General features: G+C 46.5%; 2 protein-coding genes across 2 annotated transcripts in view; both read left to right on the forward strand.

Moving 5' to 3' along the window:
• The window catches only part of LOC144982142 (NLR family CARD domain-containing protein 3-like), a 92,305-nt gene that overhangs the window by 12,977 nt on the left and 54,152 nt on the right, over positions 1-25,176 (forward strand). The window lies entirely within an intron of this gene.
• Positions 1,531-21,822, forward strand: LOC144990045 (ribonuclease inhibitor-like). Its single transcript, XM_078942529.1, has 7 exons — positions 1,531-1,553; positions 2,238-2,414; positions 4,862-5,035; positions 11,368-11,541; positions 16,970-17,143; positions 18,033-18,206; positions 18,523-21,822. Exons 1-7 carry the CDS (start codon positions 1,531-1,533, stop codon positions 18,533-18,535), a joined length of 909 nt encoding a protein of 302 aa, XP_078798655.1. The 3' UTR covers positions 18,536-21,822.

Below are 25,176 nucleotides of genomic sequence, written 5' to 3' on the forward strand. Positions count from 1 at the left end.
CCTGCAGGATTCAGGAGTGAAGCTGCTGTCAGCCGGACTGGAGAGTCCAGACTGTAAACTGGAGACTCTCAGGTCAGCTTTCATTCAAATGTTGATTCTCTACAGTCTTTTTCAACCAGTGTGCTGCTGGAAATGACTCATTTTTACTGATCTAAAACATTTACCATCACCAGAATATCAGCTCCATGTTCATCAAATAGGTCCATGTTTCACTCTGACGCTTTTGTGGAGCTCTTTGTAGTAGAAATACACCGGATCTCTCAGCATCTTCCATGTCTTAAATGAGGAGGGCGAGAAATCTTTTTGAAGGGAGCTCCTCCCACACGTGGCTGTGGCTCCTCCCACACACGGTTGGAACACCTCCCACACGCGGCGGGAGCGTCAGATTTAGAAACACACTTCTGGATGAACATCCAGCAGCCACTTTGATTGGTGGACGTAAATCTGACGCAGGTTAAAACAAAAATGAAGGACATGAATGAAGTGGAAGAGAAGGGGGGGGGGCGGCATGGCACAAATCTGTGTAGAACTGGGACTAAGTTCTGTGTTCTTTAAAGAAAACATGAATCCATCCCAGAACTGCAGATTTCAATGGACAAACAGTTGCAGCAGATTTCTGAGCCACAGAGCAGCAGCTCCTCATGCAGAGATATGAAGAGGTCAACCTGCAGCAGACTGACAGGTCTTTCCCACAGACCTGGTTCTGGTTCTTCTTCAGAACCCAGCCTGGATCAGAAACAGCTCTTTCATTAGACTGGTTTCTGGTTCTTGTTCCTGGTGCTTAAACAGACACTAAATCTTTGCTGGATAAGAGTGAAGAACCTCTGCAGGTAGTTTCTGGATGAGGCTGGGGGCGGGGCTACCTGGCCAGAGAAAGGTTTAAACCAGGGGTCAGCAACGTTTGTGACACAAAGTGTCAGTTTGACATTTTCTCCAGAACAACTGTGGCGTCACCAACAAAAATGTGAACTCTGATACAAATAAATACAGAAACATTTCCAATAGATCTGACATTTACTGTCATTCACAAACAGCAGCTCAAAAATGTTTAAAAGTTATTTTGGAATTAACTCTAAAAAGTACTTTCCTAACAATATTGCACAAGGAAAATCACAAGGTCAAAGTTGAAATAGTACTGCAACTATGTTTGAAACCCAAAGTACTGCATTTGTGTCTGTCAGACCTACAGCAATAGGATTGGATACTTCAGAAAAAATACCATCAATATTTTTAAAAACGTCACTACAATTAAAATGAAAAAATAAGAATATTTAGTCTTATTAATCATTTGCTACATTACAAGAAAGAGCCTGAGGAACTTAATTTAATTTGAGTCTGTCATGGTGCTTGTATTGCATGTAAAATTATGTTTGATCATTATAGTTATATTATATACAGTTATATACATTTTCCACAATTGGACAGCATCATTCTTTTTTTATTGGAGTGGTGATCAGTCTTAGTATTCATTTTTAAACTTGTTGACATTTGTCAGAACAGACAGAAAGTCTGGGTTTAACCTGTTCCACCATGTCTCTGTCTTTCTATGGCAAGTAAAAGGTATCAGAAATCACCAGGACAAGTGGCGTAAAAAAACTGGTTTTTAAGAACATTTTAAAAGTAGAAAATAATTTACATCCGTCTTGTGTTGTCCTAAGACGGATGTAAAAAGCTGCGTTTTATCACGTTCAAACCACACGTCAAGAACGGAGATCTGATGTGTCACATATGGGCATCAAAAAAGCTGTAATGTTAATGAATCCATAGTTGTCTGCTATGGTCTAGTGATTAAAAAGCTGTACTTTATGTTTTTATCATGTGGAAATTATGAGTTTGACTCCACAGGATACACAAATGTTGGTTATTTTTTCTTTTGCTGACTTTTAGTGACATAATTATATTTATTTGTAGACACTAAACCCCACCCTGCCTCTGGTGGAGGGGGGGTGCCAGTGTTGAGCAGCAGAGCCACCTTCAGTTTCTGAATGGGAAAGTGACTGGAAAGAGCTTTGTTCATGTTTTTGGGTCAAAGTCATAAAGGAAATTGCTAAACAGCCCCCTCCCATGCATAACGCATTTTCATTTCCAGGTCTTCATGATTTTTCCTCCAAAATCTCTCCTGAAAATGTCATCTGTCAGTGTCTCATCAGGGCGGGTCCCACCTGACTGAATGGACCAAGTTCCTGGACCTCCAGCTGCATCACTGCTCCTGAACACACTTTTCTGTCTGATTGCAGGTTGAAGGACTGTAGTTTGTCAGAGATCAGCTGTAAAGTTCTGATCTCAGCTCTGAAGAAAAACCCGTCCAATCTGACAGAACTGGACCTGAGCGGGAACCAGAACCTGCAGGATTCTGGAGTTCTTCATCTGTGTGGTTTTCTGGAGAGTCCAGACTGCAGACTGCAGACTCTGAGGTTAGACTCCATGTTTCAGTTGTGTTCACATCAATATGATGAGTCCAGATGACTGACTGATGACATGACTACAGAGTGATGACTTGTCAGCGTATTCATACTAAAATCAATTATTTGTGAGAAATTCCATCTTTAAAAGTTTTTATATAGGTTTTTACATTTTAAGAGATATGACTCATAATAAAGGTGCTCAAATAAAGGTTCACTCTTACCTCTCTGGTCGCACCCAATTTATTCAATTAAAACAGTTCACTTCCCATACAGTTCCTGTCACTACAGGTGTTCCCCAGGGCTCCGTCCTGGGACCCCTGCTATTTATCATCTAGCTTCTCCCTCTTGGTCAAATCTTCCTTAAATACAAGATTAACTTCTATTGTTATGCAGACGATACTCAGCTCTACATCTCCACCAAGCCAAATTCCTCTCTACCTCCCACTTCCCTCACTGACTGCCTTCTTGCAATAAAGTCCTGGTTCACTACTAATTTCTTAAAACTAAACAATGATAAAACTGAACTTCTCCTGATCGGCACCAAATCCGTTATAAACAGTCCAGAACTTCTCAATTCCCTTTGAAACCTCCTCCATTTCCCCCTCCCCTCAGGTTAAGAGTCTGGGTGTCATCTTCGACAGCACCCTCTCTTTTTATAGATTATACCAAGCAACAATCTCTCTCCACTCTGGCGCATATTCTGTCGCCTCCCCTTTTATTACGTTTGTTGGGTTTTCCCTAAGCTACATATGCGCTGAGCTCCAAGGAGGGGAAACAGATCAAACACAGCTGCAGCGCTATCAGAAACATTAATTGGCACATGTCCATCCTTCCACAGTTTTCTCACATCACTTTCGGACCTGCAAAGCCTTTTCTCAGGGATAAACTAACTCAGAGCGTCCTCCAACTCATTCTAGACACAGCTAAAACAGGTTCTCAGGAGAATGCTGGAAAGACACAAAGATAATCGTTTTCTCCCAAGGATGTCACCTCCACCTTCCTGTGAAACAGAGTTCAAATTCATGTTATTTTATCTATAAAGCACCTTTCATGTCAAACAGACAGCTCAAGGTGCCTCCATAAAAAACTAACAAGAATACAATAAAACGAATCCCCACACGTGTAATAAAATGAATAAATAAGCCCCTCATAATAAAATAAACAAAAACAAGCAAAAATCAAAGAGAAATGACAGAGCTAAAGAAAAGAGAACCCAGAAGGCGCCGTCCGCCCTGTCCTCCTGTTGGCCGGGGTGTCAGCATCTAAGCAGCACAGGCACAACTCATCCCCAGCACCTCCCGCCCCAGAGACCCCCAACCCCCAGGCCCAGTGCACCCAACATGGGCACACCAGGCCCTTCAGCCCAAAGGAGCCGGAACAATAGATGCCAGAGGACAAGCATGGCCAAAATCTCTGTGAGCCCGAACACTAACACCCCAGCCAAGGGGGAGAAAACACTTGTAAACAGTTTAAGATGTAAAAGTAATAAAATAAGAAAGATTAAATATGAAAAGAGGTCAAATATGAAAATATTAATTAAAATTAAATAAGATGATTTAGTGCATATAAAAGTCTAAAATATAAATCAGAATAAGTTAAGACATAAAAGGACTAAAAGGCAAATAAATAAATATGTGATAAAATAGCATATAAAAAATAAGAGTAAAAATCACACATATGAGATCTAATTAAAAGCTGAGTTAAATAGATGAGTCTTTAGTTTCTTTTTAAAAACCTCAACAGTGGATGAGGCCTTCACATCCTCAGGCTGTTCCACAGACGAGGTCCGTATTGTCTGAGCGAGGCCTTTTTTTTGCATGTTTGCAGAAGTGTGTGTGGACACACACACACTTCTGCAAACATGATTATAGCAGCTATATAGGTAAGTAATGCATAAAATATGCAAATATAAGATAACTTCTATACATTAGTCCAACACTCCTTCCCCTAGTTCCATTATCGGATACAGATCAGTTTTGAAAAAAGTTTCTCGCAAGGAATGTGTCAGAAGTCAGAGTGCAGGTGTAGAGACAGCAGCTTCAGGCTGAAGCTCATTTGAGCAGTTGTAATCACAGATTGGAGGTTGAAACACTAAATGAACACATGTTAATTGGAATTTGCCAGTTCATAGCAAAAGCTTTTGTACACACAGATACAGATTTTTGGTGCACAAGTTCTCACATCAAATCTACTAACTCGTCCTTTAGACACATTATTATCTTCAGCATTTTCATTTAACTCAATATGTTATAATCAATATAAAAATAAATTGCTAACCCCCCCATGCATAATGCATTTTCATTTCCAGGTGGTCATGATTTTTTATCCAAAATCTCTCCTGAAAATGTCATCTGTCAGTGTCTCATCAGGGCGGGTCCCACCTGACTGAATGGACCAAGTTCCTGGACCTCCAGCTGCATCACTGCTCCTGAACACACTTTTCTGTCTGATTGCAGGTTGAAGGACTGTAGTTTGTCAGAGATCAGCTGTAAAGTTCTGGTCTCAGCTCTGAAGAAAAACCCGTCCAATCTGACAGAACTGGACCTGAGCATAAACAAACTGCAGGATCCAGGAGTTCTTCATCTGTGTGGTTTTCTGGAGAGTCCAGACTGCCGACTGCAGAATCTGAGGTCAGATTCCATGTTTCAGTTGTGTTCACATCAATATGATGAGTCCAGATGACTGACTGATGACATGACTACAGAGTGATGACTGACCCCCCCATTCCCACCTTACCGTATGCTGCTGCTGAGACTCTGAGGTTCCTTTTTCTCTTTTTTCAGAGGTTCTCTTGTAGATCTAGTCTGACAAAAATCCTGTCCAAAGAGGAATGTTTTCAGTCTTACTTTGAATGTAGAAACTGTCTGCTTCTCTTCCATGAGCTGGGAGTTTATTCCAGAAAACAGGGGCTTGGTGGCTAAACGCTCTACCTCCAACCGTACTTTTACTAATTCTAGGAACCACAAGCAGTCCTGCATTAAGTGAGTGAAGTGTTCTGATTGGATGGTAAGGCACTATGAGGTCTTTGATATAGGATGGGGTCATACCATGTAAGGCCTTATAGGTTAACAGGAGGATCTTGAACTTGATTCTAGAATCAACTGGGACTGACATAGCTGTGAGTAATCAGGAGATGTCCCCTCAGTGCCCTACCCGCCAATTTTAACTGCACCCCCTTAGTGCACACACCATTTACTCCTCAAAATATACATTCAAACAAACACACACAGACACACACCCTCACTAACACACACGCACACAGTCATGTCGCAAGGAAGGCTGGACCTTGGACCATCTGTCCCCTACCCCATCCCTGGTGGGGCGTGCGGGGCCCTTGGCGGCGGCGGCCGTGTCCCCTGCGTGCCGGTTTCCTGGGCCCGGCGGTGCTCTCCCCACGCAGGGAGAGGGATCCCTGAGCTTTCTGGCAAGCCCAGAAACCGGGGATCATATTACACCTGAGCCGGAGATGTCTGTGTCCCTGCGGGGTGGGTTCTGGTCCTTGCCGCCCGGTGCTGGGCCTCGCCAATTTCCATCTGTGGCAGAGCCTGGTCGGGCCATGTCTACAACAACCCTTGTGGGCCCCCCTTCTCTCTGGGGTGCCCCTCTCCTGGGCGGGGGCGGCTGCCCCCTGTCTTGCACCTCCCTGGACCATCTGTGGCCCTGGTGGGTGGCTGCCTGGAGCGCGGAGCGGGTCTCCCTTGGGGGGTCCTGGCTCGTACCTGGGGTTGGGGCGGGGGGATGCCCAGAACTCCTGGGTGGTGATGGGGTGCTCGTCTGGGGCTGTGGGTGCCCTTCTCAGGTGGGGCCCTGCGTTGGGCTCTTCCGGCGCGGCAGGGGGGCTGCTCTCCTGGTTGGGCTGGGGCGCTCTCTTTCCCCCCATACCTCCCTGCTCTCTGGCTCTGGGGGCCTCGCGGCGGTCCTGCTGGCCCTGGCCTGGGTGGCGGGCGTGGGCGCCCGGGGGCGGTTGTTCTCTGCCTGCTTGCTGCCACGTGGCGTTGGGGGCTTCTGGCTGCCGCGGCTGCTGTGTCGGGGGTCTGGGTGTGGGGGTGGCTGGTTGCTCCCCCTCCTGCTTTCCACATTCCATGATCCATTTTAGAAGAACATAAACACTTAACTGAGCACAGGTGTTAGCTCACCTTTGCACTAACAAATTGCGTGAATGAATGAAATATCTCACACTAGTTGGCTTGTAGGCATAAGTATGCGTGTGTGAACACTATCTGTATTATGTACATGTTGACATGTGGACATTTTTGCAGCTAACAGGTGTGTTTATAACATTTGAGTGTGTGTGTGGATAGGCCCCGCCCCTTTGAGATTTGTATTCTATCTGTACCTTAGCGTACTGATAAACATCCAGTAGCTTGTTGCTTTATCCTGCTTCATGGTTTTACCCCCCTCTCCCCTCCTAAGATCACCCTCCTATCCCCCTCTTTCTAACATCCCTCTCTCTTCTCCCCTTCTTTTCCTTTTCCGTCTGGTCCAACAAAAAAGAATTTCAAAAATAATTAAAATGAATAAAGTCTGGCCTCGATTACAAAAGGCGTTTATTCAGACAAACCTCTGGTTTGTCAGAAGATTCATAACCGCTGTTGTAAAAGTAAAATATGTCCAACACAAGAGGCCTTCAGCTTTCATCTGTCTGCCCAGCTGTTGAACAGGACAAGTTAAAGGCTGAACGCAGAGGTGCGGGCTCTGCTGAAACACAGGAATGCTGCGTTCCAGTCAGGTGACAAGGTGGCACTCAGAGCAGCAAGAAGGGAGCTGCATGCTGGGGTGAGGAGGGCCAAGGCCGCCTATGCTCAGAGGATTCAGGGACACTTTACGTCGAATGACCCTCGGAGTATGTGGAAGGGCATTAAGTGCATCACAGATTACAACACCAGAGATGCACAATGTCCTGAGGACCCCTCTCTACCAGACGCACTCAACCTCTTCTACTCCCGCTTTGAGGACTCCAACACCGCCCCTCCCAGCACCAAACTCACCATCCCACCTGGCGAAGAGCCTTTCAGTGTGACGCCCGCTGAGGTGAGGAGGACCCTCCAGCGGATCAACCCTCACAAAGCTGCTGGACCCGACAACATCCCTGGACGGGTGCTGAAGGACTGTGCACACCAGCTCACAGAGGTGCTGACAGACATCTTCAACACCTCCCTGATGCAGGCAGTGGTCCCCACCTGCCTGAAAACCGCCACCATCATTCCAATACCCAAATCATCCACAGTGACAGGTCTGAATGACTATCGGCCGGTTGCCCTGACACCGATAGTCATGAAATGTTTCGAAAAACTGGTTATGACCCGCATCACAGAATCCATCGACATCACCAAGGACCTGCACCAATACGCATACAGGTCAAACCGATCCACAGAGGACGCCATCTCCTCTGTGGTCCACACAACCCTCACCCACCTAGAGAACAAGAACGCGTACGTTCGACTGCTCTTCGTGGACTTCACATCAGCTTTTAACACCATCATCCCGCAGACCCTCACCCAGAAACTAAACACACTTTGACTGAACCCCACTCTGTGCAACTGGGTCTTGGACTTCCTGACAGACAGACCGCAGTCTGTAAAAATCCGCAACGTCTCCCCCTCCCCGATCACCCTCAGCACGGGCTCCCCCCAGGGCTGTGTGCTGAGCCCCCTCCTGTTCACCCTGCTCACGCACGACTGCACAGCGAGTCACCCCAGCTGTCTGATCGTGAAGTTTGCGGATGACACAGCTGTGGTTGGACGCATCTCCAACAACGATGAGTCTGACTACAGGCAGGAGGTGGAACATCTGGAGAGCTGGTGCAGAGACAACAACCTCTGCATCAATGGGAAGAAGACCAAGGAGATGAAAGTGGATTTTAGGAAGGACAGATGCCCCCCTCCCCCCATTCACATCGGAGGGGACGTGGTGGAAGTGGTTTCCAGCTTCAGGTATCTGGGCGTGCACATCTCCAGCGACCTCACCTGGAGCACCAACACCTCCTGCCTGGTCAAGAAGGCACACCAGCGCCTTTATTTCCTGAGGAGGCTCAAGCGAGCTGGGATGGGGATCCCAGTCCTGACCTCCTTCTACAGGTGTGTGGTGGAGAGCGTCATGACCTCCTGCATCACGGTGTGGCACGGCAGCTGCTCTGCGGCAGAGAGGAAAGCTCTGCAACGAGTGACCAAAGCTGCACAGAGGACTGTGGGCTGCAGCCTGCCGTCCACCACTGACATCTATACGACCAGATGCAGGAAACGGGCCTCTCGCATCCTGAAAGACCCCACCCACCCCTCACACCCTCTGTTCTCCCTGCTCCCCTCAGGCAGGAGGCTGAGGAGCATAAAGAGCAGGACCACCAGACTGAGGAACAGTTTCTTTCCTGAAGCAGTCAGACTGCTTAACTCCGGTTGATCACTGCACCCCCCCCCCCCCCTCTATGGACAACAAGCTAATTCCCAAGTGCAATATCACAGGGCTGTGCAATACTTAACATAAAATACTGTGCAATTTGAAAAAAAAAAAAATACTTCTGTGCAATACTCATCAGGAACCACACCATAACAGACTGATATTTTACTGACATTATTATTGATATATATTATTTATGTCTGAATGTAAACGGCTGGCCCGGGACCAGAGAGCCTAATTTCGTTTTATCATGATAAAATGACAATAAAGTTTCCTGATTCCTGATTCATTCCTGATTCCTGAAAAAAAAAAAACTATCTGAACTACTTCAGCAGCAGTCCTGGTCATGAGTTCTTCAGGGCCAAACCGCCAATCCCAGTTCTTTTGGAAATCTGGACTCATTGTGGATTTCTCTGGAACACAGAGGAGGATTTCCGGTTCTAAAGGTTCTGAACAGGGTTCTGTTCATTTAGCTTTGCTGTTGGAAAATTCTACAATGTCTCTTTGATGGGTTTTCATGAATCAGCAACTTTGTTTTCATGAATCAGCAATTATGTTTTCATGAATCAGCAATTTTGTTTTCATGAATCAACAACTTTGTTTTTATGAATCAGCAAATTTGTTTTCATGAATCTTCATTCTCTGTAAGATATCTGCAGGGGGTTTAAACTTTCTATATTCTCTTGATTTGTGTCAGATCCATTAAAATGGGATCCAGATTTTCCTATTGAAGATTTTTTTACCCATAATTCAAAGTGATATTCAATCCTCAGTGAACAATTTACTTTACAATGTGATGATGTCATTTGAAAATTTATTTTACAATATAAGATTCAAGATGAAGAAATACTATTTAATCTGACATTTTAGAAATCAAAGCTTTAAATCAAAGTAAAATTATTGGATGTTATGTTTGTTAGGTTCATAATTCAGATGAAAACCATTTAACAATTATCAGTTCTATTTCTATTTTAATAATTTATTAAATCTACTGCATTTTCATTCACCTTTATGTTTTCAGGTTAAAGTCCATTAGAAATTGCAACCCCCCCATCCAAACCTCCTGTTCTGTTGGATTTTCCCACATTTGGTGGTCTGCAGACCTCGGATGCACTGAATTTCATTGAACAGTGTGAAAACTATCTTGACCTTAGACCCTTATCAAATCACGAACTGTTAGGAGCCCTGTCCGCAGTCCTGAAGGGACCCGCTTTAAGCTGGTGGAAAGCCACTAAACCTGTTGTACATGATTGGTTGACATTCAAGGAGGCTTTTTTATCCGCTTTCCTGCCAACTGATTATTTAAGTGAAGTGGAAGAGCAATTAAGAACAATTGTGCCGAGGCCGAAGCAGTGTTTACGTCACTTTGCCTATGACTATAGGGCTTTGTGTCTGAAGTGGAAACGAGACATGACAGAAGAAGAGATAGTTCGGCGGACACTTAATAACATCAACCCGAGGTGGCCGTCTGTCTGCGTGGGAACGTTTCATCGGTAGCCCAGCTGGTAAAAATAGGTTCAATGGCAGAGGAGATCAGACGGAGAGTGGGGTTGCATAAGGCTAGACAAGCTAGGTACTATAACCAATGGAGGAAAGATGCGCTCTTTCTCCCGGGTAACTTAGACCTATCAAAGACCTATCATGGGTTAAGGCCTTAGTAGCCTTCGGCGTGAGGGGGGACTATGTGACAGTCACATAAATGTATCATATTTTCTGTATTTTACACCCTGTGAGGTGAAGAGGTCCTATGTTTTCCTTTTATTTTAGTGTATGTGTGTATTTTGTGTATTGGTGTACCGGGGATGCCGCTGACGTCACCCTTCACAGCTGATGCGATATCAGCTGGGGGTGCGTTAACTCACGGCATGGCTTCCGGGTTAAAAAGGGACAGACAAGGTGGGCTGAAGGCTAAGAAGAGTCACAAACTCTGACAAGACGGAAAGGGAGACTACAAGGGCCCTTCCAAGGAGCAAGTACTCACCGAATACCTCGGAAACCGACCAACGGGAGTTACAGAGGAGGATCTGACGTGGACCTTTCCAAATTCTGCTGCGGGGATTATTATTAATTTCTTTTGGGGATGGACGTGGCTGGAAAGTGACCAAGAGCAAAATGAGACTCACTGACATTAACCCGAAGGACGGGGTGAGATCATTTCAGTTTTTATCTGTTTCTTTTGACTTTGGGAGGGATTCTTATATTGGAGCGCTTCTGCGCATGCAGGTGGAGGACGCTAGACGGACAATAGGGTGTCATTGTAAATGCAGGCACGGACCTATATGTAAACATCGGGAGAGCGATTCATGGAGTGTGACTGGGATCAATGAATTGTTAGGGTTAAAGAACATATCTTGATTTAATTGGTTGTACATTTGTTCATTTGTGTTCTATAATCAACCCGCGACAATTATCGTAAGACTCTAAATGAACTGTAGAGTGTTACAAACTCTCCTGAAAATGTCATCTGTCAGTGTCTCGTCAGGGCGGGTCCCACCTGACTGAATGGACCAAGTTCCTGGACCTCCAGCTGCATCACTGCTCCTGAACACACTTTTCTGTCTGATTGCAGGTTGATGAACTGCAGTTTGTCAAAGATCAGCTGTAAAGTTCTGGTCTCAGCTCTGAAGAAAAACCCGTCCAATCTGACAGAACTGGACCTGAGCAGGAACCAGAACCTGACTTGCGGAGTTCTTCATCTGTGTGGTTTTCTGGAGAGTCCAGACTGCAGACTGCAGACTCTGAGGTCAGACTCCATGTTTCAGTTGTGTTCACATCAATATGATGACAAAGTTGTGTTAGGACTGAACTGCAGAGTGATGACTGACCCCCCCCATTCCCACCTTACCGTATGCTGCTGCTGAGACTCTGAGGCTCCTTTTTCTCTTTCTTCATAGGTTCTCATGTAGATCTAGTCTGACAATAATCCTGTCCACAGAGGAATGTTTTCAGTCTAACTTTGAATGTAGAAACTGTGTCGGCCTCTCTTCCATGAGCTGGGAGTTTATTCCAGAAAACAGGGGCTTGGTGGCTAAACGCTCTACCTCCAACTGTACTTTGACTAATTCTAGGAACCACAAAGAGTCCTGCATTTAGTGAGTGAAGTGTTCTGATTGGATGGTAAGGCACTATGAGGTCTTTGATATAGGATGGGGTCATTCCATGTAAGGCCTTATAGGTTAACAGGAGGATCTTGAACTAGGGTTGTGTCGATGGATGATACCATCGTCCATCGTGATGGGTGAGTGGCATTACGCTGGAGAGACACCATCGTGATGCCACGCCCCCGCCACGTTGCGAGTCGACACCATAAGCCACAGTTACATGTGCAAAATATCTTAATCGGATCTATGGTCGAATTAGAATCCAACCCTGTACATGAGCCCTGAAAAATGTTTTCAGAATATAACAAACGTACCATGGGTCACATTTTCGGTCGTAATAAATCATTCGCACATGCGCAGTAGGGTTTGAAAAACCGGGAGAGGATATCGGTTCCGCCGAGCGGCTATATACATTGATATTTCACACTCCGCAAAAGCCATACCATAACCATACGGATCACAGGCCCCGGTTCTGCACAGACGTGTGCCGCGGACCCCCAACCCCCCAATCCCCCATCCCCTCCACGCACTTCATTTAATCTGTATTATGTAATCCTATTTATGACTTGGACGTGTCTGACCACAAGGTTATTTCATTAAAAGTAGCATTGGCTCACCAACATCAAAACACAAAACGGAAAATATATTTCAGGAACTTCAAAAACATTGACCATGCAGCCATTCAAGAGGATATACAAAAACTCTGCCATCACCACTCACCTCAGTTAATGAATCTGTTGATCATTACAATTCTACACTTCATAACATTCTGCAATCCAATTCACCCCTGAAATCAAGAACCGTCTCTTTCACTAGATCAGCCCCGTGGTACAAAGAGGAACTGCGTATTCTTAAAAGACTTGGACGAGCCATGGAACGAAGACTCGTAAAAAACAACTTGGCAGTACACAAACAGGCCCATCGAGACCATCAAAAACTCTACTGCAGGGGTCGGGAACCTTTTTTGCAGAGAGAGCCATAAACGCCACATATTTTTAAATGTAACTTCGAAAGAGCCATACAATAATGTAGTGTCCCTTTCCCACACTGAGGCACGGAGACTTAACCTCTTTGAAGGTTCTTTATTCTGGTTACTGCAGACCGCAACAAACGCCGTACAATTAATTCAGCAACTCCTGAATCTCTCCCGCCGACACGAGAGCGCTTCTCCCAACTTTATATTCCCCTGCTCCCGCTGCAGCCCTCCCATTTCCCTTATTCGGCCCATAGCTGAACCCCATTGGTCCAAATTACCTAACAACAGGCTGAGCGACAGAACTGAGGGCCAATCAGATCTCTGCTTGATGCGTTCCAGAACTCCAGAACTTATAACGCGGCCTAACAGCCAAGTTAAACTCAGTCTGCGACAATATGTTTAAAACTAAATATACAAATGAATGTGTGCATTTGATGTAATTTCAACATTTTTAAAGTACAATAAGTCTGTGGATTCTTTTCAATAACATTGTTATGCTGTTGCTAATAAATGACGAGTATTTCTCGTGGTAGTTTTGCTGATTGTCTTGTCTGGTTGATACGTGGTGAGTTTCTGCTTCACGCAGGCGTTGAGACGTTAAACGTGATCTTAGGTTGGTCTGAATGTTCTTTAGATGTGACAAAGACTGCTCACATGCAGACGGGGAGCCAGACACACACGCCACAGTGAGTGACAGGCAGCGGGTTTTACGTTTTTACAATCCCTGCGCGATTCACCTGCTGCCGGTCTCCACAACCCCTCACCCCCACCCTCTGCTTTCTTCCTCACACATCCCGTCTCCGCAACTGCGCGCTCTTTCTCATAGACGGGAGCGCGCAGTTTTAGGCACGGCAATTCACAGGTTTTCATCTGGCACAAACTCTGTGAAATAATAGATAATAGTAAACTGAAAGTGCTGGCGCAGATTTCTCTCTCTAAGCACCGCTACTACTGCGCGCCTCTGGCATCGCATCGCGCCGAGGACTGGTCTAATGAAAAAAAAAAAGTATAATTAAAGATTTGTCTGCGAGCCACATGTGACCATCAAAAGAGCCATATATGGCTCGCGAGCCATAGGTTCCCGACCCCTGGTCTACTGTATAGCCCTTACAATAGCCAGGTCTAAGTTCTATTCCCACAAGATCAATAGCAACACTGGAAATTCAAAACAGCTGTTTTCCACCATACACTCTCTGCTTAAGCCCCCCACACTTACCCATAGTGATGCTAGTGTCAGCAGCTGTGATAGATTCATGGATTTTTTCACCAAAAAAATATCTTCCATAAGATCTAACTTGCTGCCCACTACCACTATTCCCACCTCATCTGCAAACCCGACTGTACCAACAGCTCCAAGGACCCCTTCTGAATTCACATCCACTACACAGAAAGAGGTTGAGGCCATCTTGAGGACTATGAAATTCTCAACCTGCTCACTTGACCCCCTCCCAACAGCCCTGATCAAAGTATCAGTCCAATTATCACAACTATAATTAACCAATCATTACAAGCTGGTCATGTTCCCCTTGCTCTCAAAACTGCTTTTATAAGACCACACTTAAAAAAGCCTGCACTGGACCCTGATAACTTGGCAAACTACAGACCCATCTCCAACCTACCATTCCTGTCCAAGGTTCTTGAAAAAGTTGTCGCTGCTCAGCTCCACCATCATCTCTCAACGCACAGCTTATATGAAAAATTTCAGTCTGGTTTCCGGCCAGCTCACAGTACAGAGACAGCCCTGGTCCGAGTCATGAATGACCTACTCATCATCATGAATGACCAGGGCTCCCCATCTCTACTCTTCCTTCTGGACCTATCAGCTGCATTTGACACTGTGGATCACGGCATTCTCCTTAACTGTCTTCATACTACTGTTGGACTCTCTGGGAACATATTCAACTGGTTTAAATCAGCAAGCTACGGTTGTAGCTGTGGCTACAACCGTAGCTTACCATCACCAAGTATGAATGAGGAGTGAATGAATAATGGACACAATGTGAGCGCTTTGGGTGTCTTGAAAAGCGCAGATAAATCCAATCCATTATTATTATTATCTCACAAACAGGACAGAATATGTGGCTCTGGGGACTGCTAAATCTCACACACACACAGTCCCCTGCAGAGTTCCTCAAGGCTCTGTTCTTGGACCTTCACTCTTTACCATCTACATATCTCCACTTGGACAAATCATTCGTAAACACAACATCTCATTCCACTGTTACGCCGATGACACACAGTTATGTGTAAAAATGGATTCCACTCCCACCCTAACTTCTTCTGCCCTCCAGGCATGTCTCGAGGAGATAGAGGCATGGATGGCTGAAAACTCTCTCCAATTCAACAGCAACAAAACTGAAGCCATATTAATCGTTACCCCTCACCAGATCAAAACATCCTCCACCAAAAGTATTCTGGTCTCTGGTCACAACATCCTGCTTTCTTCACCTGTGATAAATCTTGGTGTCAAAATCGATTCTACTCTAACATTTGATCATCATATACGTCACCTCTCCAAAGTCTCTTTTTTCCATCTCAAAAACATTGCAAAGCTCCGCCCCTCACTCACCCAGTCTGATGCAGAAAAAGTAATCCATGCTTTTATCTCCTCCAGACTAGATTATTGCAATGCTCTCCTTGTTGAGATTCCTGGCAGGAGCCTGGAGCTCCAGCACATCCAAAACTGCGCTGCTAGGGTCCTGACAAGGAGACGCAAATTTGACCACATCACTCCTGTCCTTCAGTCACTTCACTGGTTACCCATTCGTTCCAGAATTCAATACAAACTCTGTCTTCTCACCTACCAATGTGTCCATGGAGTTCCATGGACACATGGAACTCAAGTAAGCTCCTTTTCCCGCAAGCCACTTCACGACTCCTCCGTTCCAATTTCACACACTGCCTTCATCAGCCCTCCACTCTGGAACAATCTTCCACAATCCCTCAGAGCCCCACAAAGCCTTGGCACATTTAAAAAGGGCTTAAAAACTTTCTTTTTTAATAATGCTTTTAAGTACTTTGACTATTGTTTTTTGTCTTACTTTGTTCTTATTGTAAACCATTGTTATTCCTGCCTCCATTGTAGCGCTTTGAGATTTTATCTAAAATGTAAAGCGCATTCTAAATAAAATTTATTATTATTATTATTATTATTACACCGCCCCAAAGCCTCTGAGACACACTTTTAGACCCAGTTCTGAGTTCGGTCATTCACCTAGAGTTGCGGGACGGATCGCAGTCCTAAATCTCCCACACATACCGCTCATGTAACAAAGCCCCCCCCCCCCCCCCCCCCCCCCCCCCCCAAACACAAAGCTGTAAGTCCGCGCTCCGCCGGTCCACTTGACTAGTTAAGTGTGGGAGCGGACTACTTCTTTTCTATTTTGTTTGTTTGTTACTTTTTTTGTAAAAAGTCACTTCCCTCAGTTTATACTGGATCATCGCGGATGAGTCATTAGTTGGGAAATAAAATAAAAATAAAATAAATAAAGTAATAAAGTAAAATATCGAATAGCAATTATATAGGAGCGAAAAATTAAAAATGGCCTCTTTTTCTGTGTTCCAGCGTTATTTCGTTGTGCAAATGCATTTGTCATGTAGGGAGGAACCTATGTGCAGCGCTTCCGGCAGAACTCTATGCCACAACAACGAGCTTATACGCACGCGGCTGCAGCGACCACTCTCTGTTCAAAAGAAAATAGCTTTCATGATCGTAAAAATATGTAGATTATTTTACCTTTAAGAAATCTGGGGGGGGTTTCTGGAAATAAAAATGGGATAAATTGAAATTTCGGGTTTGCTTCGGGCTCGGGCCTGCAAATCAAGTTAATTGGTCGGGTTCGGACCGGGTTTGGCTTTAATGCCTGCGGGCCTGTGTCGGGTCGGGCTGGATTTTTTAGGCCCGATCTTACCTCTTACCCCATGCATAATGCATTTTCATTTCCAGGTCTTCATGATTTTTCCTCCAAAATCTCTCCTGAAAATGTCATCTGTCAGTGTCTCATCAGGGCGGGTCCCACCTGACTGAATGGACCAAGTTCCTGGACCTCCAGCTGCATCACTGCTCCTGAACACACTTTTCTGTCTCATTGCAGGTTGAAGGACTGCAGTTTGTCACAATTCAGCTGTGAAGTTCTGGTCTCAGCTCTGAAGAAAAACCCGTCCTATCTGACAGAACTGGACCTGAGCAGAAACCAGAACCTGAATTGCGGAGTTCTTCATCTGTGTGGTTTTCTGAAGAGTTCAGACTGCAGACTGCAGACTCTGAGGTTAGACTCCATGTTTCAGTTGTGTTCACATCCATATGATGACAAAGTTGTGTTAGGACTGAACTGCAGACATGAAGCTCATCAGCTCTGCTCTGTGTCTTTGGTCCAAGAGACTCCTTTAAAGCGCGTGCAGAAGCAGCAGCCTCACGTGCACGCTCACATGCACTCTGAGTCCTGCTGTGTTTCAGCAGATGCAGCTGAAAGGTCCAAAGGCTTAGGGTGACAGAGTCCTGCTGCAGCTGGATGCTGCTCTGACAGACACATCCTCCACAAACATCCTCACCTTTTCATCCACAAACATCATCACATCATCCATCAAAGCTCCCAGCAGCTTCTGACTCTTCATTCAGAGCTGAAGTCATGCTTGATCAGGGATCAATGTCCAACATTTGCTGCTGACTCTTCCTCATCACTTCCTTCTTCTCTCTGCTTTGATCTGTTGGAGCTGAAAGTCTCTGCTTGAAGGGCTGCAGCAGAGAAGGACTGGAAGATCATCTCCTGAAAACTGGGAGGAAGACTTTCCAGCATCCTGCTGCTGAAATTCTCCCATGATTCAGTGCTGTTTGGAGAAGAGCTGAGCAGAAAGAGGAAGTGGACTTTTTCTGCTGTTGCTGCAGAAACATCAGTTGGTTTGGATGCAGCCACAGGCTGATGTTTGACTTTCACACATCTGGACTTCTTTCCTGAAGCAGCTGCATGTTGTCCTGAATGTTCCTGAATGTTCTTCTTCTCTGCTTCTGCTGGACTCTTCTGATCTGCTGCTGTTGCTTCACATCTTTGGACTTTTTCTAAACTTTCTGATTTTCTTCCGTTCTGAACTCTTTAGAAGAAGTGAAGGATGAAAAACAGGAACTTTGTCTTTAAACTCAACTCTTTGTTCTTGATTCAGGTTGGAGGAATGCCATTTGGATTGGTCCAGAATTCCTGCTCTGGTCTCAGCTCTGAATTCCAACCCGTCCCACCTGACAGAACTGGACCTGAGAGGGAATTACCTTCATTCTTCAGATGTTCAGCAGCTCCAGGATCTGGTGAAGAGTCCAAACTCCAAACTGCAGTCTCTGGGGTCAGTATAGGGTTGGAGTCAGTCCAGCTGCTTCCAGATGTTTGGTCCTAAAGTTAGTCTGAGAGCAAAGATGCAGAGTTTCCTGTGAAGCTGCAGCTTCTCAGTGAAGCTCTGAGGAGAATGATGACAGGCTTCAGGACAACAGTCAGCCAATCAGAGCAGCAGAAGCTCCAACAGGTGAAGATGACAGGAAGCTGCTGCTCTGAACAGGACTGAAGCTCCTGCTGCTCTTTCTGCTGCTGTGCTGCATCACTGACTGACAGACCAGGATCAGGAGACACTCCTTCATCTCCGTCTCTCTACTTTCTCTCTTCAGGTGGAGGTGGTGAGTCTGATGTTCCTCCTGGAGGAGCAGAGAGGAGCAGCAGCAGCAGCTGGTCTGCAGAGATGTGGTGACTGGACGGTGTTCCTGGGAGGTGGAGAGCAGAGTGATGGAGGAATCAGAGGAAGTGGAGATGAGTGTCAGAGCTGCAGCAGGAACTGATCTGAGATCAGCTTCACTGTCTCTCAGTTATGGTGCTGCAGCTCCCCCAGTGGACTGATGGAGAACTGCACTTCCTCTAATTCTTGTTCTGTCCAACAACTTAGCAAACAATTAGAGCTGAAGGCATTTTGTTTGGACAGGTATTACTATCACAAAAAGAGGTTGTATAGCTTCGAGAAATCAGAGTGTAGATTTGTATAAACCCCTTTTTGTTGTATTATTTTTTTTATTTGTTACATTTAGTGTGTGTGGGGAGGGAGAGGGGAAGAATGTGAGGGGGGGTGGAAGAGAGTAAAAGGAAAAGAGGTGAGAAAGTGGGGGATACAAGTACTGATTTGAATAAGTTTTTATTTTAAGTTGTAACAATTATACCAGATCTACTGGAAAGACAAATATTACATCAAAGGTGAAGTTCTGACACGAAGATGAGCGGAAAATATCTCTCCATCAAGACACTGTGGGTTAGGAAGGGGGATGAAGCAGACAGGGAGCAGTGTGGCAGTGTGCACATGCGCGTGGGGGTGGAGATACATGCACGCTGCCAAAGTGAACCGTGTGTTCATAAAGGGAGCCAGATCCTACCCAGCCAGACCAGGAGAGGGGAGGAGAGACCCCCAGGCCAGAAGCGCCCCCGGCATCCGGACCCAGGCAGCCCGGGAGTGAGGGAGGAGGGGACCGCCCACCCAGCCAGGCGCAGAGAAGGCCACCCTATAGGGGGCCCCCCCCGACACCCAAAGGCATAAGCGAACCCAAGACAAGAGCCAAGGATGAAGCCAGGGCCCCGAAAACCCATGAGCCGCCCACCACCCGACCGGCGCCCCGTCTCCGCAAGCCAGCCCCGGTACCCAATCCAAGCAACCCACAGCCACCCCCCATAACCCTACCCACTACAACCTTCCTCACCCGCCATATTATCTGAGCCCCCCTCCCCAACCCCCTCAATGCCCTCCCCCCTCTGTGATGGGGAGGGAAAGGCACAGAGGATCCCAGTGAGCCAGCCCCCAGGTCCGTCCCACCCATGCACTCTCACACACATACTTACGATCTTGTGGTTGCCCCCCACCCCCTGCCGCCACGCAGTAACCCCCTTCGGCCGACCGACCCCCCAGCGTCGTATGCCCGACCATCACCGCAACCGACAGGATACCCACAATCCCCGGCCCCCCTGAGAGGACCAGGGGGGTGAAGACCGACCGCCCCTCCCCGACCCCACCCATGTACGGAGATGTGGGAGTGCTGTATGTGTGCTGCAGGTAAAATAGGAGGTCTCTAGTGTGGGAAGCCCCACCGCTTCCAAGCCGCAGGGCCCCCCCACTCCAGGGTCCCTCTGTGTGTGGTGTGTATTTGCTGTGTGTGTGCTGCTAACATGCAGTGTGTGTCTAAAGTGGAAGTTAAAATTGTGTGGGGGACCAGTGAAAGATGACCCTCCCCACAAGGCCCTAGATTAATCAGGGTGTCTAATATGCAAGTAAAAGCGGGATGGAGGGCGGATGCCGACGCGACCCCAGAGAGACACTCCAAGTGAGCCCCGCCAGCATGACCCCCCCATCCAGATACCCCGAGCCCTATGTGCCTGTGTGCGAAATTTGTTTGGGTGAGAGCGGGGAGGAGCAGCCGGATGGGCACAACCGGGGAAGAAGGCTCCCCCGAGCGACCGGCCCCCCAGCCGGCCGCGGTAGGCGACCCCCTCCCAGGGCGGTTGGCAGTCAGGAGGCGGCAAGCCAGCCGCAGATGCAGGTCAGAGCCTCGTAGCGCCGAGAGACAGCCAGCAAGGAAGGGGCCCGGTGCCAAAACGGAGGGGCAGGAGGGCCAGCCCCACCATTCATGCCCTGACCTCCCTAAGGACTAGCACCCCGCCCCCTGCACCCCCCCCTAAAAAAACCCAAAATAGATTAAATAATAATAATAATAAATGATACTAATACTGCTACTACTAATAATAATAAAATAAATAAAATGAAATAAATAAATTAAAGAAAATAATAATAAAAAATAATAAAAATAAATAAAAAGGAAAGAAAGGAATAAAATAATAAATGAATAAATAAATAAAATAGTAATAATACAATAAACCCACCCAAGTGAACCCCTTAACCCCTGCTTCGAATGCAACGCCGACCCCCCCGGGAGGCCAGGCCATGCGCCAACTACTGGCCACGGGCGAAACACCGGCCGCGGGCAGACGACCCCAGGCTCCAGAACCCCAAGCCCCCCCCCACGCCACGGCAACCAGCCACCCAGCACGGCACCCGTCTGCCGTTCCCGGTCGCACTGCCTACCCTGCGCCCAGAAGGCACCAACCCAGGAGCCCCTACCAAGTCGCCGGCAGAGTGCGCCCCCCCCCACGAGCAGCCAGAGCCCCGAAGCCTGGAGAACGGCAGGCCCGGCAGATCCCACCACCCCAAACCCACCCCGGCCCACCCAACCGGCCAGGACCCGGCTCAACCCATCACCATCCCACCCCTACTAGGTGATGTGACTAACCAGCTGGAGCCAGGGAGAGTCTGAAGCCGACAGGTTTTTTGTGGAGGACATTATCTTTAAACTAATATGCTCTGACATGAGGTTTCTGTAGTGGTTGATGCTAAGATTATTTTTAGATTTCCAGTTTAGGAGGATAGTTTTCTTTGCGATACATACAGCGGTGAGAACCATATAGGCCTTGTTAGATTCCATGTTGATGTTATTCAGGTCACAGAATAAGCAGAATTTGGGGCAAGCAGGAATCTTATGATTAAACCAGACTGATAAATCCTCACAGACCTTACGCCAAAATGATTGGACAGGTGGACAGAGCCACAGAGCATGCAAATAGTCGTCTATGTTGTTACCTATGCACTGTGTGCATACAGCAGACTGATTGAGACCCATTTTAAATAACCTCTGTCCGGTGTAGTGAGTTCTGTGGAGAATCTTGTATTGAATAAGTTGCAGATTAGGGCTTTTGGTCATATTAAAGGCATTCAAACAGATCTGTAGCCAAAATTGATCACTAGAATTCAATGATAGCTCAGACTCCCATTTTGTCATGGGTAAGTAAATGGTTTCATCTATGTTAGATATCAACTTATACATTTTGGAAGTGAGCTTGGGATTTTTTTGGGTCAATAAAATGTGTTACTGTAAGGGAAAGGTCTAGGTCTATTTGGGTCAGGCAGTATTTAGTGCTTATAGCTGATTTAAATTGCTGATATTCTAGAAATTTGTTTTTACTAATCCCATAGATCAGGGGTGTCCAAACTACAGCAAAACTGCGGCCCGTGGGTCTGTTTATATTGGCCCGCAGCAAATTTTGAAAATGTAATTGAATATGGCCCGCACATGGCGCTTGAGATCAACTCTGTTGCACTTCTCAGTTTCAACACTAGATGGAGTCGCTCACAGAAAGGTGTGTTGCGGAGTGGGTGTGTGCTGACAGCCCCGCGTGCCACGAGAGAGGGGGGGGGGGGGGGGGGGGAGCGAGTGCAATTGGAGATGGGTGTGTGAGAACTGAGCGGAGGTGTGGGGGTCGATATATTCTGTGTTCGGAGGACGGGGCATTTTATTATAATTTTTTTTTCTAACTTGTCCTGTCCAACAGCTAGGCAGGCAGATGAGAGCGGAGGGCCTCTTGTGTTGGACATATTTTACTTTAACAAGAGGGGTTATTAATCTTCAGACAAACCAAAGGTATGACTGAATAAACCCCTTTTGTAATTGAGGCCAAACTTTATTAATTTCAACCATGTTTTGGAAATCTTTGGTGTTGGACCGGACGGAAAAGGAAAGAAGGGAAGAAGAGAGAGGGATGTTAGAGAGAGGGGGGGGGGGGGGTAGGAGGGTGATAATAGGAGGGGAAGGGGGATAAGACCATGAAGCAGCATAAATCAACAAGTTTACTGGTTGTTTATCATTATGGTAAGGTTCATATGTAGTACAAAAAGGGCGGGGCCTGTCCACACACACTCAAATGTTATAAACACACCTGCTAGCTGCAAAAATGTCCACATGTCAACATGCACACAAAACAAATAGTGTTCACACGCATACTTATGCCTTTAAACCAACTAGTGTGAAATATTTCATTTATTCAATCACGCAAACTATTAGTGCAAAGGTGAGCTAACACCTGTGCTCAGGTGAGTGTTTATGTTCTTCTAAAATGGATAGTGGAGCGCCCAGCCACCCCCACACCCAGACCCCCGCCGCAGCAGCAGCGGCAGCCGGAATCCCCCCAGCGCCACACGGGAACAGGCAGGGAACAACCGCCCCCCGGGCGACCAAGACCGCCACCCAGGCCAGGGCCAGCAGGACCGCTGCGAGGCCCCCAGAGCCAGAGAGCAGGGAGGCGCGGAGGGAAAGAGAGCGCCGCCCCAGCCCAACCAGGAAAGCAGCCCCCCCGCCGCGCCGGGAGAGCCCAACGCAGGGCCCCAGCAGAGAAGGACGCCCACAGCCCCAGACGAGCACCCCACCACCACCCAGGGGTTCCGGGCATCCCCCCGCCCCAACCCCAGGTACGAGCCAGGACCCCCCAAGGGAGACCCGCTCCGCACTCCAGGCAGCCACCCACCCGGCCCACGGTTGGTCCAGGGAGGAGCAAGGCAGGGGCCCGCCGCCCCCGCCCAGGAGGGGGGAACCCCAGGGAAAAAAGGGGACCCACAACGGGTGTTGTAAATATGGCCCGACCAGGCTCGGCCACTGTTGGAAGTTTGGCGGGGCCCAGCGCTCAGGGGCAAGGACCAGGACCCACCCCCCAGGGACACGAACACCCCGGCTCAGGTGTAATGTGAACCCCCCCCACCGTGCGGAGAGAGCACCTCCGGGTCCAGGAAGCCGGCACCCAGGGGACACGGCCGCCGTCGCCAAGGGGCCCGCACGAGGACGGGGCATTTTAATAAATAGCATTCTGAACTGTGAAAAAGTATTCCCTTTATGTAAAAAATAACTTGTTTTGTTTTTGGAATTTTTTTTGTTCATAGCTGCATATTTTGTCACAGAGTGTAATTGTAAAATGAAGCTTTTTAAATTGTGTGCGTTTAATGTTAAAATTGTCCTTGTTGGTCACCTATAAGCCCTTTTTTTGGTCTACTTTTCTGAGAAAACAGGACTTCGAGTCTTTATAATCTAGAAAATCGTGCACTCTGCCAGTCAACCACACTAACGGCTACGTATGTAAAGATCTGCTGGCTTCAGCTGCTCAATAAAGCCGTTCTGAACTGCCTGGTTGGAATGAGGTTTCATTGAGTGATGTTTCATTTTGATGTGCGCTTGTTTTATGTGGCACAGATCAGCATCGCTGCTCCCACTGAGAGCAATGTTCTTCACATTATAGGTGGGTTAGAAATACACAGTAATCATGTGTCAATATGTCACCTCTAGTGTGCGGCCCGGACCTTTGCTCATTTTTCTGTATTTGGCCCTCACCAAAAAAACTTTGGACACCCCTGCCATAGATTGAGGATAACGTTGAGAGGGACAGAAATGTTCTATTCTGAATTATATGCTGGAACTGCTGGATTCCTTTGTTCTTCCATGAAGCAAAATGAATCATGTTTTTGTTAATTAAAATGTCAGGGTTATTCCAAATGGGGTAAGTTTACATGGAAATAAAGTTAGGTTGTTTTTTTTTTAAGAAAATCCCACCAGGCTGTTAGAGATGAGCTGATGTTTAAACTTCTGAAGCAATTGTGTTGTTTAATTTTAGAACTGAAGAAAGGATAATTAGAAATATCTAGGTTATCACAGATTTTGTTCTATATCTAGCCAGGATTCATCCAGCACACCAGGATTCAGCCATTTTTGTACATAACACAATCTGTTCGCGGAGTAGTAGTCCTGGAAGTCTGGAAGGCCTAGTCCTCCTCTATCTTTTGGTTTTTGAATAGTTTTTAAACTAATCCTTGGTGGTTTACCTTCCCAGAGGAATTGGGAAATGAATGAGTCTAATGATTTGAACCAAGTAGTTGGAGGTTTGGAAGGAATCATTGAAAACGGGTAGTTAATTTTGGGGAGAATCATCATTTTTATGGTTGCAACTCTCCCGATTAGAGAAATGGGTAGAGTTGGGTGTGGTTTAGCTTGAATAGATCAGAAAGCCTAGAGGAAATATTTATACCTAAGTACTTTATGTTGCCTGTTTGTATTTTAATAGATGACGGATTTAGGTAATTTCAATTAATTGGTAGAATTGTGCTTTTAGACCAGTTTATGGAGTATTCTGAAACTGAGGGAAATCTATTAATTAGGGAGATGATTTGGCAGATGGAAGATTGTGAATTTGGAGTAAATAGTAAAACATCATCTGCATAAAGACTTATTTTGTGTTCTAGATTTTTCGTTTGAATGCCTTCAATGTCTCGACTTTGCCTAATAGCAGCAGCTAGAGGTTCAATAAATAGTGCAAATAAAGACGGAGATAGTGGACAGCCTTGTCTGGTTCCTCTTTGTAAATTAAAGCTTGGAGATGTTTGGTCATTGGTTCTGATACGAGCATTAGGAGAGGCATAT

This window comes from Oryzias latipes, chromosome 2 (assembly GCF_053564925.1).
Source record: "Oryzias latipes strain Hd-rR chromosome 2, Olatipes_Hd-rR_3.1".
In the NCBI taxonomy this organism is placed as follows: Eukaryota; Metazoa; Chordata; class Actinopteri; order Beloniformes; family Adrianichthyidae; genus Oryzias; species Oryzias latipes.

Excerpts from the sequence above, each read along its gene's own strand:
- LOC144990045 (XM_078942529.1), top strand. The coding sequence starts at position 1,531 with ATGTCTCTGTCTTTCTATGGCAA. Across the intron at positions 1,554-2,237 it reads TCTCTGTCTTTCTATGGCAA|GTTGAAGGACTGTAGTTTGT; the intron begins GTAAAAGGTATC and ends GTCTGATTGCAG. Across the intron at positions 5,036-11,367 it reads TGCCGACTGCAGAATCTGAG|GTTGATGAACTGCAGTTTGT; the intron begins GTCAGATTCCAT and ends GTCTGATTGCAG.